The sequence below is a fragment of the Heloderma suspectum genome, chromosome 4, assembly GCF_057233095.1.
Source record: "Heloderma suspectum isolate Gila_16-S chromosome 4, 16-S_ref, whole genome shotgun sequence".
Classification (NCBI taxonomy): Eukaryota; Metazoa; Chordata; class Lepidosauria; order Squamata; family Helodermatidae; genus Heloderma; species Heloderma suspectum.
Window position 1 is genome coordinate 19,096,092 of NC_139461.1, and position 25,086 is coordinate 19,121,177.

The 25,086-nt window shown below is 44.8% G+C and overlaps 2 protein-coding genes across 2 annotated transcripts in view; one reads left to right on the forward strand and one right to left on the reverse strand.

Annotated features, from left to right (window-relative positions):
* Positions 1–25,086, reverse strand: part of TG (thyroglobulin) — a 224,933-nt gene that overhangs the window by 67,215 nt on the left and 132,632 nt on the right. The gene's annotated exons all lie outside the window — the stretch shown is intronic.
* Positions 1–25,086, forward strand: part of SLA (Src like adaptor) — a 33,118-nt gene that overhangs the window by 854 nt on the left and 7,178 nt on the right. The window contains exons 2-6 of the mRNA XM_084848763.1: positions 1,795–1,898; positions 11,813–11,912; positions 15,771–15,857; positions 19,068–19,171; positions 22,174–22,305. Of these exons, the coding sequence (XP_084704889.1) occupies positions 1,835–1,898; positions 11,813–11,912; positions 15,771–15,857; positions 19,068–19,171; positions 22,174–22,305 (487 nt within the window). The 5' untranslated portion in view covers positions 1,795–1,834. The remainder of the gene's footprint in view (positions 1–1,794; positions 1,899–11,812; positions 11,913–15,770; positions 15,858–19,067; positions 19,172–22,173; positions 22,306–25,086) is intronic.

Here is a 25,086-nt window from a genome sequence, read left to right on the forward strand (position 1 = left end):
GCACTGGCAACAAGGAGATGGATCCACTCAGGGTGGGGGGGAGTGCACAGAGGAGAACTTGCCCGAGGCACCTTGTCCCAAACCCTGTAGTAAATTTGACCTCCACATGCATTATGCATGAATGGGGCAGGCAAGGGAACAGGAAATATGTCCTGGCTCAGTCAAGTCTTCTTTGGCCCTAAGGTTGGACTCCGACAATAATGTTTGTTTTTTGAGAGAGTCAGAAGTGTCTTGGGACAGGCACCACTTCCCATGGTTCATATATATTTGCAATGTTCCACTGCTCTCTCTGACCAAATGGGTATTATAGGTTATTTTAAAGAGCAGTAATGAAACCTGCAAAACTTGTTTACGAGAAGTGAAAGTGGGGGTGGACTTCACGCACTGTGAACAGCCGATCTCTCTTTCAAATTGCCTTCAACACCATCTCCAGGCGAATTCAAGAGATCATTTGTGTGAGTTTACCCACATTGGAGGGAATATAAAACGAGGACGTTAACAACCATATTGTCAATTTGATCCTAAACTTTAGTATAATTTTTAATGTGTTTGCATGTGAGAGAGAAAGAGAGACACAGAGAACTGAATGTATTAACTTCCTTTTCTTTAGCCAGAATAAGAAGAAAAAAACCGTTAGCGAATGTGTTAAAACAAAAATCTACATTTCTCAAAATACTTTACGTGTCTTGACAGGGCCACAACTAGAACTCCAGAATGAAAGGCACTAGGCAATTTTGCTTCAGTATCTTGACTTCACTCCCTCTCCCACAGCCACCCTTCCATCCTGCTCTATCCAAAGTTTTTTCCTTTTTTTCCCATTTCCGTGTCTCTTGAGGGGGTGTGTCTAATTTAAACTCTTTTGCTTTTCTTCACTGCAACATCCTTTTGACTACTTTTTGACTGCCTGGAATCCCATTTTAAAAAGTACCACAGAAGGGGTGGGAAAGGAGAAGAAAAATCATTAAGAAACAAGGCTGGCCCAAGAACTCTTGTGGTCCTTAAAGTGCCTCCACTGTGCAATTTGAGACCTGTGTCCAGCAACCCTGAAATATCCCGGAGGATGCTGGACTTCATCTGGCTCTTGGACTGCATCCTGCTTTATTTGTTTCCTTAGAGCAAGGATGGGCAGAAGGTAGATCTCCAGATGTGTTAGACTTCAGCTCCCAGGAGACCCTGTTAGTATAGCCAATGGTCAGGAACGCTGGGAGTTGAAGTCCAAAGCATCTTGAGATCTTCTTTCTGCCCATGCCTGCCCTAGAGATATTGCTGCCCCATGCAGGCACTTCAGTTACATCTGAAGTGGTGCAGGCCTTGTTCAGATACATGCTTTTCAAATCCTGGCATTTCAGTATTTCTGCATGTGGAGAATTATACCCCTAAAGCTCCAGCCTCTCATTTTGGGTCCCTGAAACATCACACAGTTGCAAAGTGCTTCACCTTGTATAGCCAACGATAGGATTCCATGCATGCAAAGACTATCTGCCCAGCCTCCCCCAACCAGGTGCCCCCCAGATGTGCTGGATGACAACTCCACTGTGCTGGCAGGGGATGATGGGAGTCATAGTCCAACACATCTGGAGGGCTCCCAGTTGGGGAAGGCTGCATTAGTCCATTAGGGGCACATAGAGCATGTGCATTTCTCAGACACATGCAAAATGTCAAATTTAAACACACGTGCGCACAGTACAAAGGATGTGCTTGTTTTCTTCTTCTTCTTCTTCTTCAAATGAACTACTGTATGTGACTTAACAGAGCAGGTGCTAACCTGAGGCTTTTGTATCTGTCTTCTGCTAGTTCGGAAGGTAGCGCTTTGAAGGAATTGAAGAGAAGAACAATGGGGAACACTGTGAAAACCATGAAAACCACACCTGAGATAAATTGTACACACTGGCAGTCAGGTAAGCATGTTTAAACTAAGATTCGGGGGAAGGGGGGGTGGGAAGGGAAGAGGCAGCTTCCATCTTCTAGCAGCCTGATTACTTTACTATGAGCTCAGAGAATGGACAGAGCACTCTGCCTCTCCTCCACCAGCCTCTTTGTTAACCTGCATGCAATATTCCATGCACTCACCTGCATGCAGTGCTTTGTCACCTATGGCGATCAGGTGATATCTTAATCCCGGGGTCTCCAAATGTTGTGCCCATGGGCACTAATGTGCTCAAGGACAACCTTCTTGGCACTCACCAGGCTTCCCCCCGCTTCCTGGTTTTCATTATATAGTCTAAGAATTTTTAAATAGAAATGTGGTTTTTTTAAAAAAACAAACAAACTGGGAGGCTGACATGTTGCAAAGAGAAGTTCTGTCCTCCAGCACCATCTTTCTATGGGTTCAAAAGAATGCTTTTGTGTTTTAGACCTCAGCGCACAGCTCTGTCTTGTACTTAGGTTCTTGGGCAGGTTACTTGCCTTTTAGTCTCATTAGTTTGCCTTCTGAGAAATTAGTGTTTTGTGACCGGCCAACCATTTTATGAATGGGCAAGCCCTTTCCCCCACTCACCATGGCAGTCATTTTGTGGGAGCACCCACAAATTACAGTGTAAAATTAAATTGACAAATATGCCCACTAACCCAAAAAGAACCCCTGTCTTAAATATAAGACTGGATTATCAGGTCTTGAGCTCAGTGGGTCCTGTACCTGGAGCATTTCAGACCATTTCAGGATTTAGCCCATAGATCACCATGGAACACTGGCCAAAGGCAAATGAAAGTCCATAGCTCAGATTTATTTAATTATTACATTTATATTTATATCCAACCTTTCTTCCATCATGGAATTCAAGGTGGCTACATATGGTTCCCAGGCAGTCTCCCCTCCAAGTACTAAGCAGACCCAGACCTGCTTAGCTTCAGCAAGGTGGCTGCCTCATGTGCCTTCAGACCATGCCCTGGGATATGCTTTGCATGTAGAAAGTCCCAAGTTCAATCCCTGACATAGAATCATAGAATCATGGGGTTAGAAGGGGCCTACAAGACCAGTGAGTCCAACCCCCTGCTCAGTGCAGGAAGCCTGATTCCCAGGCAGTCTCATCCGAGATCTAACCAGGGCTGACCCTGCTTAGCTTCCGAGATCAGATGAGATCAGGCACATCCAGCCCTTTGCTCGTCTCCTGCCTGAATCCCTGGACTGCCACTGTTAGCCAGAGAAGACAATACTGGGCTAGATGGACCAATGCTATGACCTGGCATAAGGCAGATCCATGCGTCCCACCACGACACAATGAGTGAGATCTGCAATAAGCCTCTTGAACACATCTCACATGATGCAGTTGCTGCTAGTGAGGTTCATTTTGAACTCTTACGGTATGATAACATTTTATAGGACAATTATGGGCTGTTATTTTAAAGCATACCCTTACCCCAAATAACAAAGAACTTCTTTTCTTCTAAATCCTATGGTCACCTCCAGTCTTGTGGCTAAGTTGTTTCTTTCTCGGTTGTCTAAATACTTAATGCCAGTTCCATCTTTTGATTCCAGCCCACCCCCAACCCTACCACAACCACCCAATCCAAATTGCAAATATCACTTAGTTGTATTTGAGTTTCAGTTATTCTCCTTTTAGTACAAGCAAATTTAATTGTGGAGTTAAACATATGCAGGCGCTGATCGCACTTTCCAATGATAGTGCGAGCAATAGCACTCTGAAACTCCATGTGTTCCTACTATTTATTTGTGATATTATTTACTGAGTGAAATATTTCTATCAATTATCTCAGGGCAAGGTACATTCCGTCAATATCACAGTAAATAATAAAACTATAAATCAGCAATCTACGATCCACTATAACGGTCATCACTATAAAATCAACATTAATAACCCAAGCAAATAAATCAAACTGAGCTACTGCCAATGAGACCCCAAAGTTTGGGAAAATAGCCAAGTCTTAACTTGGCACCAAAATAAGGCCAACGTTGGTGCCAGCTGGGCATCTGTGGAGAGGACAATCCATAACCAGGGTAAGAAGACCCTCTCTTGTATCCCACATAATATATAGCTCCCAACAGCGGGACACAGAGGTGTATACAGGCAGAGGTACTCCCTCAAATATCAAGGTCAATCCTGGGAGGGTTATGTCATATTTAGTTCATCTTACAAATGCATTCTCAGAAATCTCCAGCTATAATGTTAATTTCTCAAAATCAGTTTGGATTAATTTTATCTGAAAAAAGTATGAATGGTTTATCTAAACCAGGGGTGGGCAACTTGTGGCCCTCCAGATGTTTTAGCCAACAATTCCTATCAGCCCTACCCAGCATAGCCAATGGTGAAGGATCATGGGAGTTATAGGCCAAAACATCTGTAGGGTCACAAGCTGCCCACCTCTGAACTAAACAGTTCAATCTAAAACATAAATATACTGGAATGAAATATCTGGGAATATGGGTAGCAGAGAATGTAGCAGAAATAGTGGAATTAAAATGTAAGGAATTATTTCAGCATGTTCAGGAAGATATGAAGACATGGACAGAACTGAAGTTATCATAGATGGGAAGGGTTTCATCAATCAAAAGGAATGTTCTGCCAAAAGTGATTTTCTTATTAGTCAATATCCCTTTGAAGGTCACATGTTTTAGATTGAAAGAATGGCAAAAATTGTGTAATGAGTTTATTTGGTCAAATACTTGTCCTAAGAGTGCAGTGACCAGTTTGAGTTATCCCTGGAGGAGGGGAGGAATTAATTTACCCCTATTTTTGAAATATTATGATGCCTGTAAATTGGCAAATAACCCAGTTCACATGCAACAATAACCTATGGGTTGTTTAACAACAACCCATAGGTTGTTGAGAGAGAAACAACCTGGACTTTTAACCCATAGTTTGTTGTTGTGTTAAAACACTGGGTTGTTTCTCCCTCAACAACCCAGAGTGCCAGGTTCAGACATCACACCAAAGAATCCAGGAATGGGGCATTCTTGGATTGCTTGCTAAACCAGATCCAAAGCAGAAGTGGCTACTGGGCAGGAGGTAGTGCATTTGTGCTCACCTCTAACCAACCATGGGTTAATTAATGATTGGTCATTATGTACAAATGAGCCTCGTGTGGCGCAGAGTAGTAGGCGGCAGTATTGCAACCGAAACTCTCCCCACGACCTAAGTTCGATCCCAGAGGAAGCTGGGTCCCAGGTAGCCGGCTCAGGTCGACTCAGCCTTCCATCCTTCCGAGGTTGGTAAAATGAGTACCCAGCTTGCTGGGGGAAAGGTAGCCATGACTGGGGAAGGCTGTGGCAAACTACCCCGCTATAGTCTGCCATGAAAACACCAGCACAAGCGTCAATTTGTTTGCCCTCATCCAGTCCATTACTGCGGACAGACACCGGTTCAGCACCCCAACAGCTTCCTTGGAATTAGATGGAAAGGAAAAGTAGAGTTGGGTGTCATCAGCGTACTGGTGACACCGAAACCCCAAAACTCTGGACACCCTCTCCCAGTGGTTTCATGTATATGTTCAATAGCATGGGGGACAAAACACAACCCTGAGGGACTCCACAAGCCAATGGCCAGAGAGTCGAACAGAAGTCCCCCAGCACCACCTTCTGGCTCCGCCCCTCCAAGAAGGAATGGAGCCACTGTAAAACAATACCTCCAAGTCCCATCCCAGCGAGGCGGCCCAGAAGGATACCATGGTTGATGGTATCGAAAGCCACTGAGAGGTCCAGCAGAACCAACAGGGACACACTCCCCCTGTCTAGTTCTTGACATAGGTCATCCACCAAGGCAACCAAAGCTGTTTCTGTCCCATAACCGGGTCTGAAGTCAGACTGAAATGGATAATTGAAATAATTATTCTTAATTATTTAAATGATTGTGTTGAAAAGGAAGATTTGGAGTTGGTTATTAATTTCCTAACTTCAGCAACAATCTCAATCATTTCATTTTGGAAAACGAAAATCGCCCCTCTCCTTGATTGACTGGTTTGTCAGGATTTGGGATGTTGCAATAATGAAACTAAGGCTGCAGTCCTATAGACACTTCCCTGGGACTAAGTCCCTTTGAACTCAGTAAGGTTTACCTCTGAGTATAGGATTGCACTGCAACTTATTATATAAAAGTGAGACAATATCCAATGTTTGAAGAAAGATGTAACATTGTATCCAATGTTAGTCCTACTTAGAGTAAATCATTGAAATGAATGGGGCTTAAGTTAGATGAATATTAGTTACAACCCATTGGATACAACCCTGAGTGTCCTTTTCCTTTTTGGAATGGTACATACGGGGAAAATGCCTGTCCATATTCTTTGTTCTCATTAATTTGAATCAATGTCAAAAGAAAATATGTACTTGACAATATTTATGTAACTGAAAGCAACAACAAATATCGAGGCATATTTATATGCCTCCCTATAATAAAAAGTTGTCAGGTTGACTCATGTAATATTCCATGGATATGTTGCAGGAACAGAACTTATTTTCCTCTGTGAAATGTTGGAAGGAATTCAATCTGTTCCTCAGTTTGTGGATCCTTTCAGTATACAGTTCCTAGTCAAGCCTTTCCATGTTCTTTTCTCTTAGGAGTGATTGACTTTCATTTTTAAATCCAGGGACATTATAAACTAATAGTGAATGTAATTCTCAGAGTGTTGAGCCGAATGAGGGCTGGACATGCTCAGTTGTTGCAGAACACCTGTCGGGGATGCTTGGACTTGGACTCCTGCATTGAGCAGGGGGTTGGACTTGATGGTCTTGCAGCCCCTTCCAACCCTACTATTCTATGATTCTATGATTCTATGTCTATTGTGATGAGAGAGGGAACAGGAAACTGGGGTGGGATGTAAAGAGTATCCTTGAGGAGGATGTGGCTGGCCAGATGTGAATATATGTGGCTGGCTGGAACGTTGATCATAGAATCATAGAACAGTAGGGTTGGAAGGGGCCTACAAGGCCATCGGGTCCAACCCCCTGCTCAGTGCAGGAATCCAAGTCAGAGCATCCCTGACAAATGGCTGTCCAGCCTCATCTTGAAGGCCTCCAGTGTGGGAGAGCCCACCACCTCCCCAGGTAATTGGTTCCATTGTCGTATTGCTCTGACACTCAGGAGGTTTTTCCTGATGTTCAGCCAGAATCTGGCTTCCTGTCACTTGAGCCCATTATTCCGTGTCCTGCACTCTGGGATGATCAAGAAGAGATCCTGGCCTTCTTCTCTGTGACAACCTTTCAAGTACTTGAAGAGTGCTATCATATCTCCCCTCAGTCTTCTCAAGGCTAAACATGCCCAGTTCTTTCAGTCTCTCTTCACAGGGCTTTGTTTCCAGTCCCCTGATCATCTTTGTTGCCCTCCTCTGAACCCTCTCCAGTTCAGAGGAGGGCAACTCTTCTAAGCCACTCTGATGACTTAGAAAAACTTCACACTGCAACGTTTTGTTGCAGGTCTCCCACCAGTGTGCACGTAATCTTCAGGGTTTTAGCATCCTTCTCAGGGTCTCTAGGAAATGGACTAAAATCTCATGGGAAGGGGACAGAATCAAGGGAGCAGGCTATGTTCTGCAAAGCCTCATGTAAGATTTTTGCTATTAACCCTCCCCCTTCATGTTCATCCACCCTGAGCCACCAGGCATAGCAAGCTTCTGACCCACTGTTCTGTCATCCCCTGCTCCCAAACAGGCTCCATCTCACAACAGACAACACCGTTAAGCTCCCTGTTTTCACTCCTGAACCTTAGAGGACCTGGCAATCCTACCTGCGTTGTTGTTGTTTAAATAGCCTGGTCCTATGCAACCTGCCTAATTCTGCATAGGATAGTGCTGACTATTGGTTGTTTTAAAGCATTTTAGCACTAGCAGCATTTCCATTTCTCTCTGGGCCACAGCTGAGCCAAAACTCACAGCAGGCATTAAAATGAAGCAGCAACTTCCATTTCCAATAAAGTGTGGTGCGTGTTCACTACCAGACAGGAAGTGTGCTATTTTGGAGGCTATTTAGTATTGTAAGGAAGTAACGGGGATGGGAGCATGACAGAGTCACAACCCATTACTTCCTTGTTGAGTAGCCTGGACTAAAGTCTGCATCAGCCTTCCCTAGTTTGATGCCCCAACCTGATGTTTTGGACTTCAGCTCCAATCAGGCCCAGCCAGCATGCCCAATGGTAAGAAAAGCTGGCAGTTGTAGTCCACAATATCTGGAGGGCACCAGGCTAGTGAAGGCTGGTCTACATCAAGAATGCAATATAAGAGATAAGAAGGGCCCTGTTGGATCAGAACAGAGGCCTACATATCAGGGATCCTATTTTCCACAGTGGCCAACCAGATGCCTCTGGAGTAGGGATGGGGGAGAAATTTATTCAGCTCACATTTTAATGTGAACTTACCTAAGTAATTTGCACTTTTGAACCTCTATGCAAACTGAAACTCAGTTATAATTCATAATTCGCACTTCTCCAAATTTTGCAACAGAGTTCTTCACTCAAAAAATGCATACAAAAATGAGTATATTAGGAGAATGTGCAAACAAAAATGCATATATTAGGGGAAGATAACATTAAAAATGCATTGTATCAGGGAAATTGGTTGCAAAAAATGTGTACATTTTGGGAAGTTACATACAAAAATGCATGTATTAGGAGAAATCCACATGCACACAAAAATTCTTACAAATTTCCACACAGATGTTTTTCTCAATGTTTGGGATGAACTGGATTTAAGAATGGAAAACTCAGAAACGGAGAGAAACCGAAATTGACAGATTCATCTATCCTTGCTCTGGGGAACTCAAAAGCAGGACATGAGGGCAATTGTCCTCTCCCGCTGTTGTTCCACGCCAAGTGGAATTCAGAGGCACATTGCCTTTGATGCTAGAGGTAGCACTCGGCCATTATGGAGTATGCTCAAAAAGGGTGGCTTAGAAATGTGGGGCACCAGGTCACCTCAGGTAGTGGGGGAGATGTTGTAGCACAAGTCCACATACTACCCCGATATGCAGGCTGTGCACGTGACAGGAATGGGCCTCAGGCTCACAAAATCCTCTCCGCATAGAACATTTTGTGTGAACCAAGGCCAGTACCCATCTGTGAGCAGATCCTGCTCATGTATGCCATCTGAGGCAAATAGGCAGTATGACTGGCTTTTGGTCTTTCCCAGCCCTACCACTTGAGACCCTTTTAACCCAAGGAGTCATGGATGCAGGGCCAGCCCTACCGTTAGGCAGAGTGAGGCAGTCACCCTGAGCAGCAGGTACTGGGAGGTGGCAACAAGGTGTTGGAGGAGAGAGCTGTGTGTCATGCAGCCCGTCCTGCATCTTCTAAGCTAGCCTGCTGCTATATGTGCACTGGAGCCTGCTGTCCCATCGCCAGCACTGAAGAAAGATTCAACTGCCAGTCTAGTCAGTGTTTGTATATGGAATGGAAGGAGGTGCTATCATTTTCTTTCCATCGGCCAGAAAAATATCTCGGACTGGCCTTGCAGAGGCAGAACCTAGGACTTTCTGCTTGCGAACCACATGCTGATCACTGAGCTATGGGATCTGCTCAGTATATGAACCAGACTGACTCAGATCTATAGCTCACGATTGTCTGCTCTAAATGAAACCAGCTTTCCAAGCTCTTAGGCAAAGCTCTCTTCCAGCCCTGTCTCCTGAGGTTCTTTAAAGCACCCTGCCCAACCTGGTGCCCCCCGGGTATGTTTTGACTACAACACCTCCTGGTGCCCTGGTGGTGATAGGAGTTGTAGTCTAAACACATCTGGAGGGTGGGCACCAGTTTGGGAAGGCTGCTTTAAGAAGAGACAGCAAGGATGATGGCAGTTGTATTCCAAACACAACTGGAGGCCACCAGGTTGGTAAGGCTGTTTTAAACAGATACACCAAGGACTGAATCCAAAGCTTTCTGTATGCAAAGCGCTAAATTATTGTCTCTCCTCATGATCTCACTTCCCCAGAAAAATAATAATAACTATGCCTGAACAAGCAGGACATGTAAATGTATTTTTCATCTTTATGACAGAGGTGCTCAGGTTTTTTATTCTAAAAACAGCTGCTGGTAGATGGAACTAGTCAAGCCAAGAGGTACCCAACTTAACAACTAACTGAACAGGAAGGTGACCTTGATTTTTTCTGACTTCCTGTGGTTTTACATTTCCCCCCATGTACTATTTTTAAAAGTCAAGCTATTTTTATTCTGTCAGCAAGATAAAGATGTGCTGTTTGTATGATACGATGAAATCAACATGACAGCTTTTGATTAGAATAGAGCAGCCCAGGACAATGCTTCTGGTGGAACTATAGACAAGTGATAGCTGACACCACTACAGTAGCAGGCCACTTCTTAATAGTATAGTATGAACAGGGCTTAATATATGCCTGAGTACAGCCCTTGCGTTATCTCTGTTTAACCTCAGCTATGGCATTCAGGCTTCACACAAGTGTTGGGAACTATGCAGGGTTATTAACAAGGTTCTGTACAACTCCTTGGCAGGGCTCTGAATGGATGCTTACAGCAGGGTTTTCTCTTAGTCCAGCGGTGGGCAACTTGTGGCTTTCCAGATGTTTTAGCCTACAACTCTCATAATCCCTCACTACTGGCTATAGGAGGAATGGGTGAATCTGTCAGTTTCATTTTCTTGAATGTTCAAATGTTTAAAATTGTCCCTGTCAGAAAAAAGAGGTGGCAACCCTAATTCAGCACTAACATGGTTGAACGTACAAGGATCCAAAGCCAGACTAAGCACTTCAAGCTATGGTCCTGGATGGACAAATCTGTCAGTTTTGGTTTCTCCCACATTTGATTTTTTAAAATCTCAAGTTCTTTTTGTCCCAAATATGGAGAACTATGTGAATTTTGGTACATTCTTATCAAACTAGGGGTGGCGTGGGCACCTGACTCGGTCCGGTAACCCGCCAAATCCCCACACACACCCATGCCCCGAACCCAGCTCGGCGAACCCCCACCCTTCACCCTGTGCATGAGGCTGAGACTTACAACAGCCACTCAGTGTCCATGCAAGCAGCCATTTTGCACAAGACGGGGCTCTGAATTTTCGTAGATCTACTGTTTGCACAGTTGATCTACACAATGGTGGCCATAAAGGTTCGTTTCAGCAACAGAAATGTGCAAACAGTAGATCTACGAAAATACAGAGCCCGGTCTTGCACAACAATGGAGGCTTGTTGAAAAAAACAAGAGTCCCTTGGATGGCCCAGTGGCTCGCCCCGCACTGCTCACCAGGTCAGATAAGTAGCAGGGATTCAGTGAGCAGCATGCAGGGCAGACAGGGGAGGTTTTGCCCATCTCTATATCAAACCCAAATTGAAATTAAATTCTCACCCAGCCCTAATGCTGGCTAGGACTGAAGATAGTTGTAAGCTGAAATATCTGGATAGCCACAAATTGCTCGTCCCTGTCCTAGCCCAAGGGAAGGGGGTGGGGGAGTCTGGAGACTGGGCAATATTTAAGGGGTGCAGTTAATTCACTGTGTTTGAATACATCACAGCCCCTGGCATCTGCGTTTGTTTTGTTTTGTTTCAGTGCCAGAGCTCAACCCTGGAGCCTATCAAGTAAGCATAAATGCAAGGTGCCCTCAAGCATGAGCAGAGTGCATTTCTCTCATCAGTGAGTTACCACAGTGACTGAAACACTAAACAGCAGGGATTAGAAGTAGGGCTTCCTGATCAGAGGATGGCGTTCCCAGAAAGACTTCATCCCTGGCATCTCTTTAAATGAAGCACTGTATTCAAATGGAGACTAATTTTGTCCCACATCCTTTTAAATGTATTATAATTTATAGTGGGGTGGACATGACAGCCACAGGACTTTGCTGAAGAAGTTGATCAGTCCTATTCCACTGCACATGTTATAGCGTTCATTCATTCATTCATTCCTTCTAGGCCACAGAAGTGATTTTCTTGCTGTCCTTGATGACTATCCCACACCAGATATAAGCCAGCCTATATTTCAAGTCGGAGAGAAACTACGCGTGATATCAGAGTACGTATGTTCTTATTTAAAAAAAATAAATTAATTAAGCTCTTAAAAAGAACTTGCATTACGTTGAGGAAAAAAATGAAATTCCTGTTACTTGATGCTGGGCTCCACTGTTTTATATCATACATATTTAGAGTGCATTTTGTTTCTGGCTAAGAGGAACTTTGAAAACAGGTACAGCTGCTAGGACACTTTTGCCCCTTATGCATTGCTTTCTAGCTCAGACTCACATCCATAGTTAAAAGCTCATGGGCATGGAATGGGCCATCCCACACATGCAAACCAAGCCATGTGTTTTCTTCATGCAATCTATCCCCATGTCCAGGATCATGTGAGAAACATCCACGTGGACTGAGCTTTATGGGTCGAGTTTCCAAGGAGCCCTTTCCATGAATACAGCAGCATGTTTTACAGCTGTGTGTGTGTGTTGGGGGGGGGAGGTCTGGTCTACAGACAGACCAGAGCTTTGTCTGCATGATCGGAGAAAGGGGGAGAGGGAGAGAGAGAGAGAGAGAGATCATGTAGAGTAAGAAGCAGTTGGCCTAGCTTGCACATGTGAACCAACTCAATATTTTGAGCAGATTTGCCATGCCCCAGAACCATTAGTCCATTCAGCTCTTCAGAGGGTCAGTTCATGGAACTGGAGAACAAGAACTAGCTGAAAGAATTGGGACCAGCCAGCCAGCCAGCCACCATGCTGCCAGAATTAGGGATGACGGAATCTGTCTGTTACGCTTTCTCCCACCTTCAATGCTTTTAAATCTCTAGTTCTTTTCCTCCCAAATGGGGAGAACTTTGCAAATGTTGGTACATTCTTTGCAAAAAGAAGATGGGAGAAGATGGGTATCACAAGAAGTGTCTCCATATTTTCATCTGTGAGATGTTGGAGGCAGCATGGTAGTGGTGGATGAACTGGGTTGAATCTTGACTTAGTCATGCTTAGTGTAGACCCACTGACATCAATGGGACATAAGTTGGTCATGACTAACTTGTCCCATTGATTTTCAGTGGGTCTACTCCAAGCGTGACTAAGTCTGGATCCAACCTACGGTGTTTCAGGGAAGCTTATTTGCTATTGCTGGTTTTCTCACTGGAAAGCCTCTGATAAGCTTCCATAGAACCCAAAGGTTGCCTGGAACCAGGGCTGGCATCAACACCTGGCATCCTTGGGCAGCTGCCAGTGCCCCAGGGGCCACCACTAACTGGGCCACTCTTTAAAACAACAACAACAATCTGGATCGGTGCTCTGAGCCGCACCAGGTATCTGGGTCTAGCTGCCATTTTAATTTCCCATAATGCCTCCAACATAGTGTCACTCTGGAGCATTGTGGGAAATTTAAATGGCAGCCCCTAGTCAGCTGGTGCTTCTACTGCCCACCGTCACTCCCAGATAAGCCTGCCACAGCCCACTACTAGAGGAGGGGGCTCACCACAGGACACTTTACCCTGCACCAATCCTGGAGCTGTCCCTGCCTGGAATGCAGCTTGAAATCCATTTCTTCTACACAAAAGCCACATATGCCCCAAGAAGTTGATGGGAGCAGAAAGAAATCAACAGGAGCAGCAAGGCAGCACGAAATAGTTCCAGATGAATTGAGGAAAGAAGCTAAACCTCGTGGTGAAGGGAAAACCCATATGGCTCCCCACAGCTCGACTAATCTGATCTGGGGGAGAAAAATCTTTCCTAACCCCACAAATGGCAATCAGTAGGTGGTTGCCAACAAATTCCCCCTCCTCTCCTTTTCTGCATGTGAAAATAAGGGGGTGAAGTCACTTTTTCTACATGCACCTAAGAAACAGATCAAAGTCTTTGTTTTGTAAATAACTGGCAAACAAGGTGTTTTGCACAATTGAGGTATTCTGAAGTGGGCTACTGGTAATGGTATTAAAAAAAAAAATCAGACAGCAAAAGATATTTCTGCTCCCAGTTACCTGTTGTGTACCAAGCAAGCATTTGAGCTCTTAGTTGGCAAGCATAAAAGTCAACACTTAATGGAACTTTCCTCTTCCTGTTATGATACCACTGTGGTGCAAAAATGTAAAGGACCTTGCAGCCTATGCAAACAATTGTTAACACTCATAAAATGATAGTGGACCAAGCTATATTGTTGATTCCTATCATGTTAGTTACAGAACAGGATACATCTCAAGTCCTTCCACTGGCTGACAATGTTCAAAATTGTAATAGAATACACAGCTCTTAGGGCATGCTAAAATTAGCATGCTTACAATTTAAGTGCCTTCATTTTATTCTTAAATTTTAAACAATATAAGGAGAGTCTATGGGTACTTCTAGACGGGGCTTTTAGGGTGCAATCCTACGCATGTTTAAACAGAAATAAGTCCTACAACTCCCAGGATGCCTCGGCCAACAGCAAAAGAGAGGACAAAAGAGGCCAGAGATTGGCATAGAATTCAGTTTGTATATTCTGATTTATATGTATAAATGCAAATTTGGAAAGAAATGTTGAAATTTAAATAGAAATACAACACATCTCAACATAGTCAGGAAGACTGTGGCCAGGTGACCTGTGTGCCTGCTGCGTCTGCTGTCCAGGTGCTAACTGTGGATGGCCGACTTCAAGGATCCTTCAAGCTCTCCCTTCTTACAGCTCTTTATCTTTAAATGAGACTTGGACTGGACAGTCCATCAGACAAAGGATGCTTTCAAATGGAGGTCTGTCCTCCTCTGACAGCTTTATAGCTAGAAGGAGTGTCCCCGGTAAAGTAGGACACATAGCCACCCTACGTGTGCATCTACACATGTGTGTAGAGCTCCCCCACATGAGGTGGGTTTCTGGACCATTCAGGGGGGCATGATCCCCTCTTGTGTGAAGGAACAATACGTGCATAGTGTCCCTTCCCACAGGCACAAAATGTGTGGCCCGCTAGGGCATCGTGTCAGACTACCCCTCATGCATAGGGATTTGGAGAAATCCGCAATGGAATCAAATGAGTTCAGATTTTTATGAATCCAACCCATGGATTCCGCAGTGGAACAGCTTTTCCCCAGTCGGGTGGATTCCGTGGACTTGTGGACCATTTTTTTAACTTTCCGAAATTTTGCACAAATTTAGTAATAGAAAAAATATGCAGAATAAAAAAACACCTGAAAATGTGCATTTCCCCTATAGGCTAAAGCATGAAAATGCACGTGGGGGGGCGATTTGCACATTTTCGCAAGTGCGAACATGTGCAAATTCAGAAATGAAAAAAATCTGATTCCGTCAATGCGCCGATGATGGAACGAAAGGTGCCTGACAATCCGTGAAATGCAGACGGAGTGGATTTTACACAACCCATACATCCCTTCTCATTCATTCTAGTAACGTGTGAGGAAACTTCTCTGACCCCCCCTACTGACATAGAATGTTAAAAGATAACTACTTTGCAACACCTCTGATATCCAAAAGAAGCACCAGCCACCCATGTCTAAGGACAGCTGAGCATGCCAAATAAAATAATAAAAGCCCTAAAATATCACAGAGAAACAATCTTCCTTTCAGAACAGACACGTGGGTTTTCCAGGCTCACGACAGAGTCGTACACTGAAATTCTCTGGCACAGACGACAGCCAGATGAGCAGCCAAAATAGCATGAGGGGGGAAAAGATGTTACCTCATTTGGAAAAAGGAAGTCTCATTAGCTTTACAGCTGAGAGGGTCTTTTTTAAAAAAACTCAGGTGGAAAGAGGAAGTCCAGTAATTTCACTGATGATCATCTTCATCCCTTGCATGCACCCTAGGGTTCACAGCCCACACAATTGTATTTTAGGCCATTTCTACCTTGATTTGTTTACTGCAAAGAAGGCAGGCTTTGACATGCATTTTAGGGCTGTTTTCTCTGTTTCTGCTTTTGCAGCGAAGGAGGCTGGTGGAGAGCCCGTTCCCTCACTACAGGTCTAGAAAATTATATCCCAGAAAAATTTGTAGCAAAAGTTTATCACGGGTAAGGAATTTCTCAATGTTTACTTGTAGATACACATATACAACTACACATGTGTGTGTACATATGCCTGTGCGTTTCAGGGGCATTGAACCCCAGTCCTGTGGGCAAATCTGATCCATCTGGGGTCCCATGCCCCCTTATCATGCCTACCTTCCCCCTGCCAATCCTTCCATGGTTTCCCAATTTTTGTGTCGTTCCCCCCCCCCCATTCTGAAAGGTTGAAATGCCTCTCCTAAGGCCTAGTCACTGGCAATAAGAACTTCAAGATAAAATATACTGGCATTTTGGTATTTTGGCCCCACCCCTTTTGCCTTTGGCCCCACCCACCATGCGAGTGGCCCAGAGAGCTTTAAATTTAATTCTGCCTTTGGGCTGATAGAGGTTCAGCACCCCTAATATACGCAAACACTTACATGCTCACCCCCATTTGGTTGTGTCTTTATAACATTTGCTTTGTTTACAAAAATATGAGTAGAAATAGGCTTCTTCAGCGGGCAGTACAGCTGCTAGTCCTGCATCAATTGAAAACTCTGTGTGGGTGTAAATGTGTACAAAGCTCCTGACATTATCTTGCACTCTGGCCTGACCAAGAATCGTAATCTGGGACACAGATGAGAAGCCCTCGACCTAGTCATAGAACCATGTCAGCTCCTTGGTATTCTGAGGAGCTGAGGGTGATGCAACGACTCTGTGACGATCAGAGTGCAAATGGCAGAAGACTCAGTACAAATGCAATCGAGCACAGGTAAGAATCCACTTGTGAGCTTATTCTGTGGCAGTGATGGCGGCTACTTCTCCACCACCATTGCATCTGCTCATTGTCATCCAGTAGAGCTCTTTCATGTGGTTAAAGGCCTCTTGGGTGTAGGCCTTGGAACACAAGAACTCTAACTCTCAAACGCCCGCTGTGAACAATTTGCCAAACACTTTGCAGATAAAATCGCTCATATTTGTGCCATCTAGAATGCCACTGTTTTGACAGAGTCTGATATAGACGGGGCTGGTGCATCATCTAGTCATATTATGGATACATTTCAGCTTGTGCAATTTGAGGATGTGAACAAACTGCTTAGAGGACTGAGGCCTACTACTTGCCCTTTAGATCCTTGTCCATCCTGGCTTGTGAAATCTACCAGAGCTGGGCTGGATATCTGGACCTCTGAGGTGGTAAATGCCTCCTTGAGGGGTGGTGAGATTCCTGCAGCTTTGAAAGAAGCTGTGGTGAGGGCTTTGTTGAAGAAACCAAATTTTGATCCTACGGTTCTGGATAACTACTGCCCTGTGTCAAACTTGTCATTCTTGGGCAAGGTGCTGGAGTGTGTGATGACCTCACAACTCCAAGTTGTTTTGGATGAAACTGATTACTTAGATCAATGGATGGGGGGAGTGCAACCCTGTTGGTTCTTTTGGACATCTCAACAGCTTTTGATACCATTGACCATGGTATCCCTCTGGATTGTTTATCTGGATTGGGCTTGGGAGACACAGTTTTAAACTGTTCCAGTCCTTTCTGAAGGAGCAGTCTCAGAAGGTGGTGCTAGGGGACCTCTGTTCCACCCCATGGCTGTTAGCCTATGGGGCGCCACAAGGTTCCATCTTGTCCCTCATGCTCTTTTAACATCTACATGAAATCGCTGGGGGAAGTCATCAGGAGGTTTGGGCTGAAATGTCATCAGTATGCAGACGATAATCAGTTCTACCTCTCATTTCCATCTGCACATCCCAAGGAGGCTATAGAACACTTGAACCAGTATCTGGAAGCCGTTTTGGGATGGATGAGGGTGAACAAGCTGAAACTTAATCCAGACAAGATGGAAGTACAATGGGTTGGGAAACCAACTACTTCAGATAGAGGTTTACAACTGGTCTTAGATGGGCTCACTCCCCCTGAAAGACCAAGTGCTCAGTCTGGGAGTCCTCCTGGACTCTGAACTAGCTGGGGAAGTCCAGGTGGCTGCAGTCTCCAGGAGTGCTTTTTACTAGCTTAGGCTGGTACACCAACTGCGGCCCTATCTGAAGAGGACGGACTTTGCCTCAGTCATCCATGAACTAGTGATGTCCAAGCTGAACTATTGTAATGTGCTGTATGTGGGGCTGCCTTTGAAGACAATTCAGGAACTCCAGCTCATGCAGAATATGGCTGCTTGAGTTTTGGTGGGGGTGAGGCGATTTGATCAAATATGCCTATACTGCACCAGCTGCACTGGTTACCAGTGTGTTTCTGAGCCCAGTTCAAAGTGCTGGTTTTGACCTTTAAAGCTGTAAATGGTTTGGGACCAAGTTACTTGAAGGACCCCCTTCACCCATATCAGCCTGCCTGCATTTTAAGATCAGAAAAAGAGGCCCTTCTCATTTACCCACCTGTAAGAGCAGTCAGGTGGGTGATCACACATGAGAGGGCCTTCTCTGCAATGGCCCCACACCTTTGGAACAAATTGCCATCAGAGGTCTGCCATGCTTTGTCATTGCAGGCTTTTAAGAAGGCCTTGAAAACATACTACTTTACCATGGCCTTCTCTTGATATGACTAATGTTGTTGCTGTTACTGCCATCGTTGTTGCTAGTTTTATTGTTGGCTGTTATTGTTGTTTTATTGTTTTTATGTTTTATAGCTTTTAGTTATTTAACTGTTTTATGTATTTTATTGCTGTAAGCCTCCTTGGGAGGCCTTCTGGCCTGAAAGGTGGCCAAGAAATGTTTTAAATATATATATTTTTCTATGTGATAATACCTTCCCCTCATCCCAGCCACCGAACTCGCCAGGGGCAGGGAGCACATTGAGTCCCCACTCCAGTGGTGTCCCCCAAGGGCACACCTCTACATTTCTTCTCTAAGTGCATGGCTACCTATTACCCATTCCTAGAGGGAAATTACACTTGAAGACACTGCTGAGTGAAGGCAAAATCTGCTGACCCAGCTCCAAGCTTGCAGTGAAGATGATACGTCTTGCCCTCTAAGGCTTCTTGCAATATATAGACCCTTCCCACACACACATAAACCACCATATTTTGGGGCCTTTGTCTAGTCATTCCTAACTGGCAATTTTCCAGCTGTTGGGGGAAATCTAGGTTGCAGAAAGACACAATATTTCCACAGACGCATTGTGCCGTACTTTCCAGCTCACTCTGCACTTCAAGGGACAAAACTGGTTTCTCTTTTCACCTGTATAATTCTGATCTTCCTTCCCCACCCCCACCACCCCTTCTGCAGTTGGTTATTTGAAGGCCTAGGAAGAGAAAAAGCTGAAGAACTTTTGCTACTTCCCGATACCAAGGTTGGCTCTTTCATGATTAGAAAGAGCGAGACGACAAAAGGTGAGTAAATGAGAGATTTGTGTTTTTACGTTTATCACTTCTGTTCCAGACATTTCCTTTTAAGAACAGATGGAACATTGCAAACAGCAATCTGCATATAGCAGATTATACTGCGTGACCTATACTGCGTGACCTATTTAGAAATTCCTCCTTCTGTCCAATAAAGGGGTTTTTGGCATTTCAACGTGGTGCTGTCTTCACACAGGGGCTGTAATAGCTCGTTTTCATATGAAGAGACATTTGCCTGCAACTGTACCTATGGGGAAAGATTGTGTACCATATCAGAGAAAGGACTAGTTTTCAAATCTTTTCTCAGTGCAGATAAAATCCATGGTTTTAAGGCAGGGGGAGGGTGCAGTTTCAGATAAATGCCTCTCCACGAGAAACTTAGAGCGTACAGTAGAGATGTCGGAGAATTTCTCCACAAATCTCCGGGAGGCCAAATGCCAACGCATTCGGCCCCCCGAAATTGGTGGGGAAATTCTCCGACACCCCCCCGCCCCCCCCCCGGGATGGGACTTACCTCGTGTGAATGTCCCTCTCGGCGGCGTTGCAGCGGTGTTGCGGCGGCGGCCGGTATTCCGACCGGCTGCCGCCGCTGCCATTTCCCAGTAAAGTTAAAAAAAAAAACGTAATAGGCTACGTAATGATTTATGTAGCCTATCACAGCTAGATTTTCAAAGTCAGCCATGATAGGCTACGTAAACGTTTATGTAGCCTATCACGGCTGACTGTGAAAAAAAAAAAGCGCGTACGCAAATGGCGGCGCCCATGGGCGCCGCCATTTGCGTTCCTTATTTGGGCACGGGTAGTCTACGTAAAGATTTACGTAGATTACAGCGAAAATAAGGGCTCTACGGCGCTATTTGCGTTCCCTTATTTTCGCCGTAGTCTACGTAAATCTTTATGTAGACTACCCATGCCCAAATAAGGAACGCAAATGGCGGCGCCCATGGGCGCCGCCATTTGCGTACGCGCTTTTTTTTTTTCAAAGTCAGCCGTGATAGGCTACGTAAACATTTACATAGCCTATCATGTCTGACTTTGAAAATCTAGCCGTGATAGGCTACGTAAATCATCACGATTTTTTTTTTTTACAATTTACTTTTTTATTTCACGGCCGGGGAGACGGGGCGCTCCCCCCCGGCCAGAATTTCAGCGGCGAAGGATGGGGCGCCTCCCCCCCGGCCTGAATTTCGGCCAGGAGGGGTGGGGCGCCTCCCCCCTGCCAAGAATTTCGGGGGGAGAAACGGAGCGCCTCCCCCCCCGACCGAAAACAGCTGCGGGACCAGGTAAGGGACTTTCATCCATCCTTAGCTTACAGTCCCTACACAAGGGCTGTACCATGACAAAAATGCAGACAAGAATCAGCAAACTATTGCTGATTCTATTTACATCATAAGCCTACAAACCCTTCACCAGAACCAATAAAGGATATTGCATTGCTATTAGGGATAGATGGATCTGTCAGTTCTGCTTTCTCCCACATTCAGTGTTTTAAAAAATCTCAAGTTATTTCTCTTCTGGATCTGAAGAACTTTGCAAATTTTTGGAAATTCTTATCAAAAACAAAGTGAAATGAAATTCTCACCCATCTGCACACGCTAAATTCAATAGGCACAGCTATTCCCAGTATGGAGAGGACCACGATATACCTGCCTGTCATATAGCTGTTAAAGATGAGAAGCCTGTCAGAAAAAAAAGGTAGCAACCCTAATTCAGCACCACACAAGCATGGTTGAATACCTATGACTCCAACCCCAGACGTTTAAGGGCTAGAGACTAGAGTAGACACTCAAAGCCCTGGGTCTGGATGGACAAATGTGTCAGTTTCTCCTACATTTGATTTTTTAACAAATCTCAAGTACTTTCTGTCCTGAATATGAAGGAAGTTGTGAATTTTAGTAAATTGTTATCAAAAATGAACTGAAATAAAATTCTCACCCAGCCCGATGGACTATGCATCTCTTCCGCTCTGGGACCATCAAAGCCACCACTCTGTGTCAAACTTTCTTTTTAACCACACTTCTGATTTCCAGTCCTCCAAGTCATCACAGAGAAGATGTACAGCAAGGGTAAGCAGAAAGTACATCTCCAGATGTTTTGGATTTCAACTCCAGTATTCCTGACCATTGGCTATGCTGGCAGAGGCTCCTGGCAGATGAAGTCCAAAACATCTGGAGATCTACCTTCTGTCCACCCCTGATGTACAGCATCTAATCATCTAATCATAATGGATTCTTCCCAGATACTAGGAGGGCTCCTATGATAGCAAAAAAAGCTCTAGGTATAATGATATGTACCCACAGACATCTACTGCGTTAACAGTCATTCCCTGTCCATGGGAATCTTTGGTACTGCAGTTCTGTGCAAGGGGCTAGGTCTCTCCAATAAGGAATTCTCAGCACCAAATTACAATTCCTGTGATTCATTGGAGGATGGCATAACAATGAAAAAGACAGTGTCTATAGTCCCTGGAGGGAGCAATCCTATGTGGATCAACGGTTGCCTCCGACCCCAGAGGCAACTGCCTATCCAGTGCAGGGCAGGGGGAATGGTGAGGAGCAGATTTCCTCCTTGCTCCCCCAGCCCTGCATTCATGGCTAGACTGCTGATTTCGGCTGTCTAGCCACAGGACCTCAGAGCGCAGGAAGCAGCAGCCAGATGACACGTAGGATGTGTCATGCAAGCATTTCCAACCTCCCCGCCCCAGCCTGCCCCCAGGAACACCCTGTTTTCACCGCTCCACACTGTTCTTACAAGTGCGGAGCACAGGGCTGATCCGCGCTGCCTACGAGGTGGCACAGGAGGGGGTGGGGTTTGGTTCTCCAGGAACCGACATAGCCTATGGCTGTCTAGCCGCTGACTAGCAGCCATAGGGTTGCGCCCTAAATGTCTCAGCAGTTCTCAAGTTTCTCAGTATCCAGAGGATGTACCACTATTTCCTTTAGGTTGCTACATGTGGATTTCATTTATGTAACAAGACTTTTCTGTTTCTCCAGGTTTATATTCCTTATCAGTCAGGCACGTACAGGTGAAACATTACAGAATCTTCCGCCTGCCAAATAACTGGTATTACATTTCTCCTCGGCAAACCTTTCAGTGCCTTGAGGACCTGGTAAATCACTACTCTGGTAAGAGAAAGTCCTAATCAAATATGCTATTTTACAAGCTCTCCAAAGAAATATAACTCACCACATATTTCTGCGTTGATTTTATACAGTTCCATCTCTTGTTTTGAATGGGGAACATGACTGGAGATGCTAGTCCTCATGCAATGTTCAGCTACTGTTCAGACGTACTGTTTGCAAAGGTCATAGGAACATTTTGGAAGATAATTGCCATGTGCAAAAATATAGAGACAGGATTTGCTCACCCCTTGGCAGTAGCAGTTGCATATATGTCACCCAAGCTCCATGCTATGAGTACAGCAAAAAGCACCTGATTTTGCAAGGTACTCGCTTCCTAAGCTTCATATTTACACAAGTGTATAGATATGCTAATATCACACAGGATGATTGCACACAAAAAAATTCAAGGTGAAAATTTCGCTTTTGCGGACTGTGAAGGCTTCCTAGAAAATCCCACTACTTTAATACCCTTTCACTTTTTTGAAAAACCATTTTGAAAGACCAATATACCACTACTTCAGATGACTTTTGGGGGAAGGGAGATTCATGGAATGGGCCCAGCCAATCAGGGTGAACAAGATGATGTCTCAGTGCTGTACAGCCAATCAGATCTGGTTATGTGATGACACTGCTAATGCCTAATCCAACCCTTATATTGCCCTCTCTCTGAATGGGGGTATGGGGAGAAGGGATGAGTTCCTGTTATTGGGGCAATGCAGCCAATACATCCTGTTTTGCCATGCTGTGCTGATTGTCCCATTGCCCTGCTAGCACTGCACAGAAAGACTTTTGCCTCATTCCAGCCTAGGGATGTTGCAGGAATCCAGGTGGGGGGTGGAGCTCGACAAGCTTTTGTCAGCTCAGCTCCCTGCCCCAGACTCCATTACGTCTTCCACCAGTTGTCCCGACTCGGCGCACAACGGGTCGGGCCAGCTGGCAGAATTTCCGTAAATTATTATTTGGGGCGTAAAAGAGAATTTACACAAATTTTGACCGCAAATTGCACAATTCTCTATTTGTGCAAATTACGGCCAATAAAAAAATGCATTAAAATCCCCAGAATTTGGGGAAACTGCATGGCTTGGCTCACAGAAGCGAGCTGAGTCAGGCGCACTGCAGAAGGCCGGCAAACCACCAAAGGGCAGGATTTCCCAGGAATGGATATCCCTATTCCAACCCTAGTTACGTATAGTTATGCATAATTTGGATGCAGGTGCACATCCGAGTAAAAGTGGTGAAATGTGGAGGGATGTCTGCATTCAGAAGTGCATCTCAGTGTGGGTGCCATTCATATTCGTTGCATTACTTTCTGTGGGATATGCTTACAGGCATGCATCCAAATGCAAATCCCTATCCACATTCCACCACAGCTAGTCAGGTATGCTTAACTGCACTGGGGCTCTATATGGGTCAGCCTTCAAAATCTGTTCAGAAACTTCAGCTGGTCTAGAATGCTGTGGCCAGACTGTCGACTGGGACCAGTTACAGGGAGCGTGTGACTCCCTTGTTGCAACAGCTTCACTGGCTACCAGTCTGTTTCTGGGCAGAATTCAAAGTGTGGTTATAACCTATAAAGCCCTATATGACACGGGACAAGGCCTTCTCCCATTCGAGCCTGCCCAGGTCTTAAGATCTTCAGGAGAGGCCCTTCTTTTGAGGCTGCTGCCTTCAGAGGTGTGTTTGGGGGTGACGCAAGAGAGGGCCTTCTTGGTTGGTGCTCCCAAGCTCTGGAACTCCCTGCTGAGGGAGGTTAGGTTTGATCCCTCTCTGCTGTCCTTCTGTCAGTAGGCAAAGACCTTTTTATTCAAGCAGGCCTTTGGCGTGTAAGTGGGTCTGTTGGGTGGGATGCTGGTTTTATTCTATTATTGTTGTGTTTTTAATTGTGTTTTAATGCATTTGTTTTATTATTGTTTTGACTGAGTTCTGTTTATGATGACAAGCTGTCTTGAGTGCCATTTTTCTTGCCAGAAAGGTGGGGTACAAATCAAATAAATAAATGAGTAATAATAAAAGAAGTCTGCCAGTTTGCCTCAGAAACAGGGATGAGTTTCTTCTTCCGCCAAGATTCACACTCTTATGGACACTTTTCACAGCCTTTTGCAACGGGGTGCCAAAAAAAAAATGTGGTGAAGGGGGGCATTATTTTTTACAGGGAGAGGGAAATAACATTCATGAAAATCTCCCCCTAGCTCAGCACTAGGGTTCGCTGTTTGATTCGGACATGTGTTCATTCAGCAAGACAGTTGTGTCATCAAAGATGCAGAAATCGTAGGTGTGGAAAGTACCACGCCTATAATCTGACATGAGCTAGGGGTCAATGAAGACACTGCAAGTGTATTGTGCATGCATTCAAGCCCTCACAGTCAGAAGCCATTATCAGTTTTGAGCAGCAAAATATATGCAGCTCAGAACAAAAGAGAACAAGAGAGGGAGGGGAGGAAGGTCAGAAGGAGCCTTCCAGAGAACATCTGCAGAGGAAATTCAATACTAACATATGTCAATTAATGCCAATCTCAAATGCATTTTAAATGGTGTGAAGCCACAACATTTGCCTAAAAGACAAAGCTATTTCTCAGAATTCAACACTACCTGATAATATGCAGGAAGGAAGGAAAATGGAGCACGGCTTTGCAAGTCAGCGCTAGATAAATATCAAATGGTCAAAGCTTGTATTTAGACCACATATGTGGATAGAAACCTAAGCAGCCAAAGGGCAACAGAATAATCTCTTTCACCATCACACATTTCAAAACTGTTTGCTTTTTGCAAATTTGCAATAGAGGA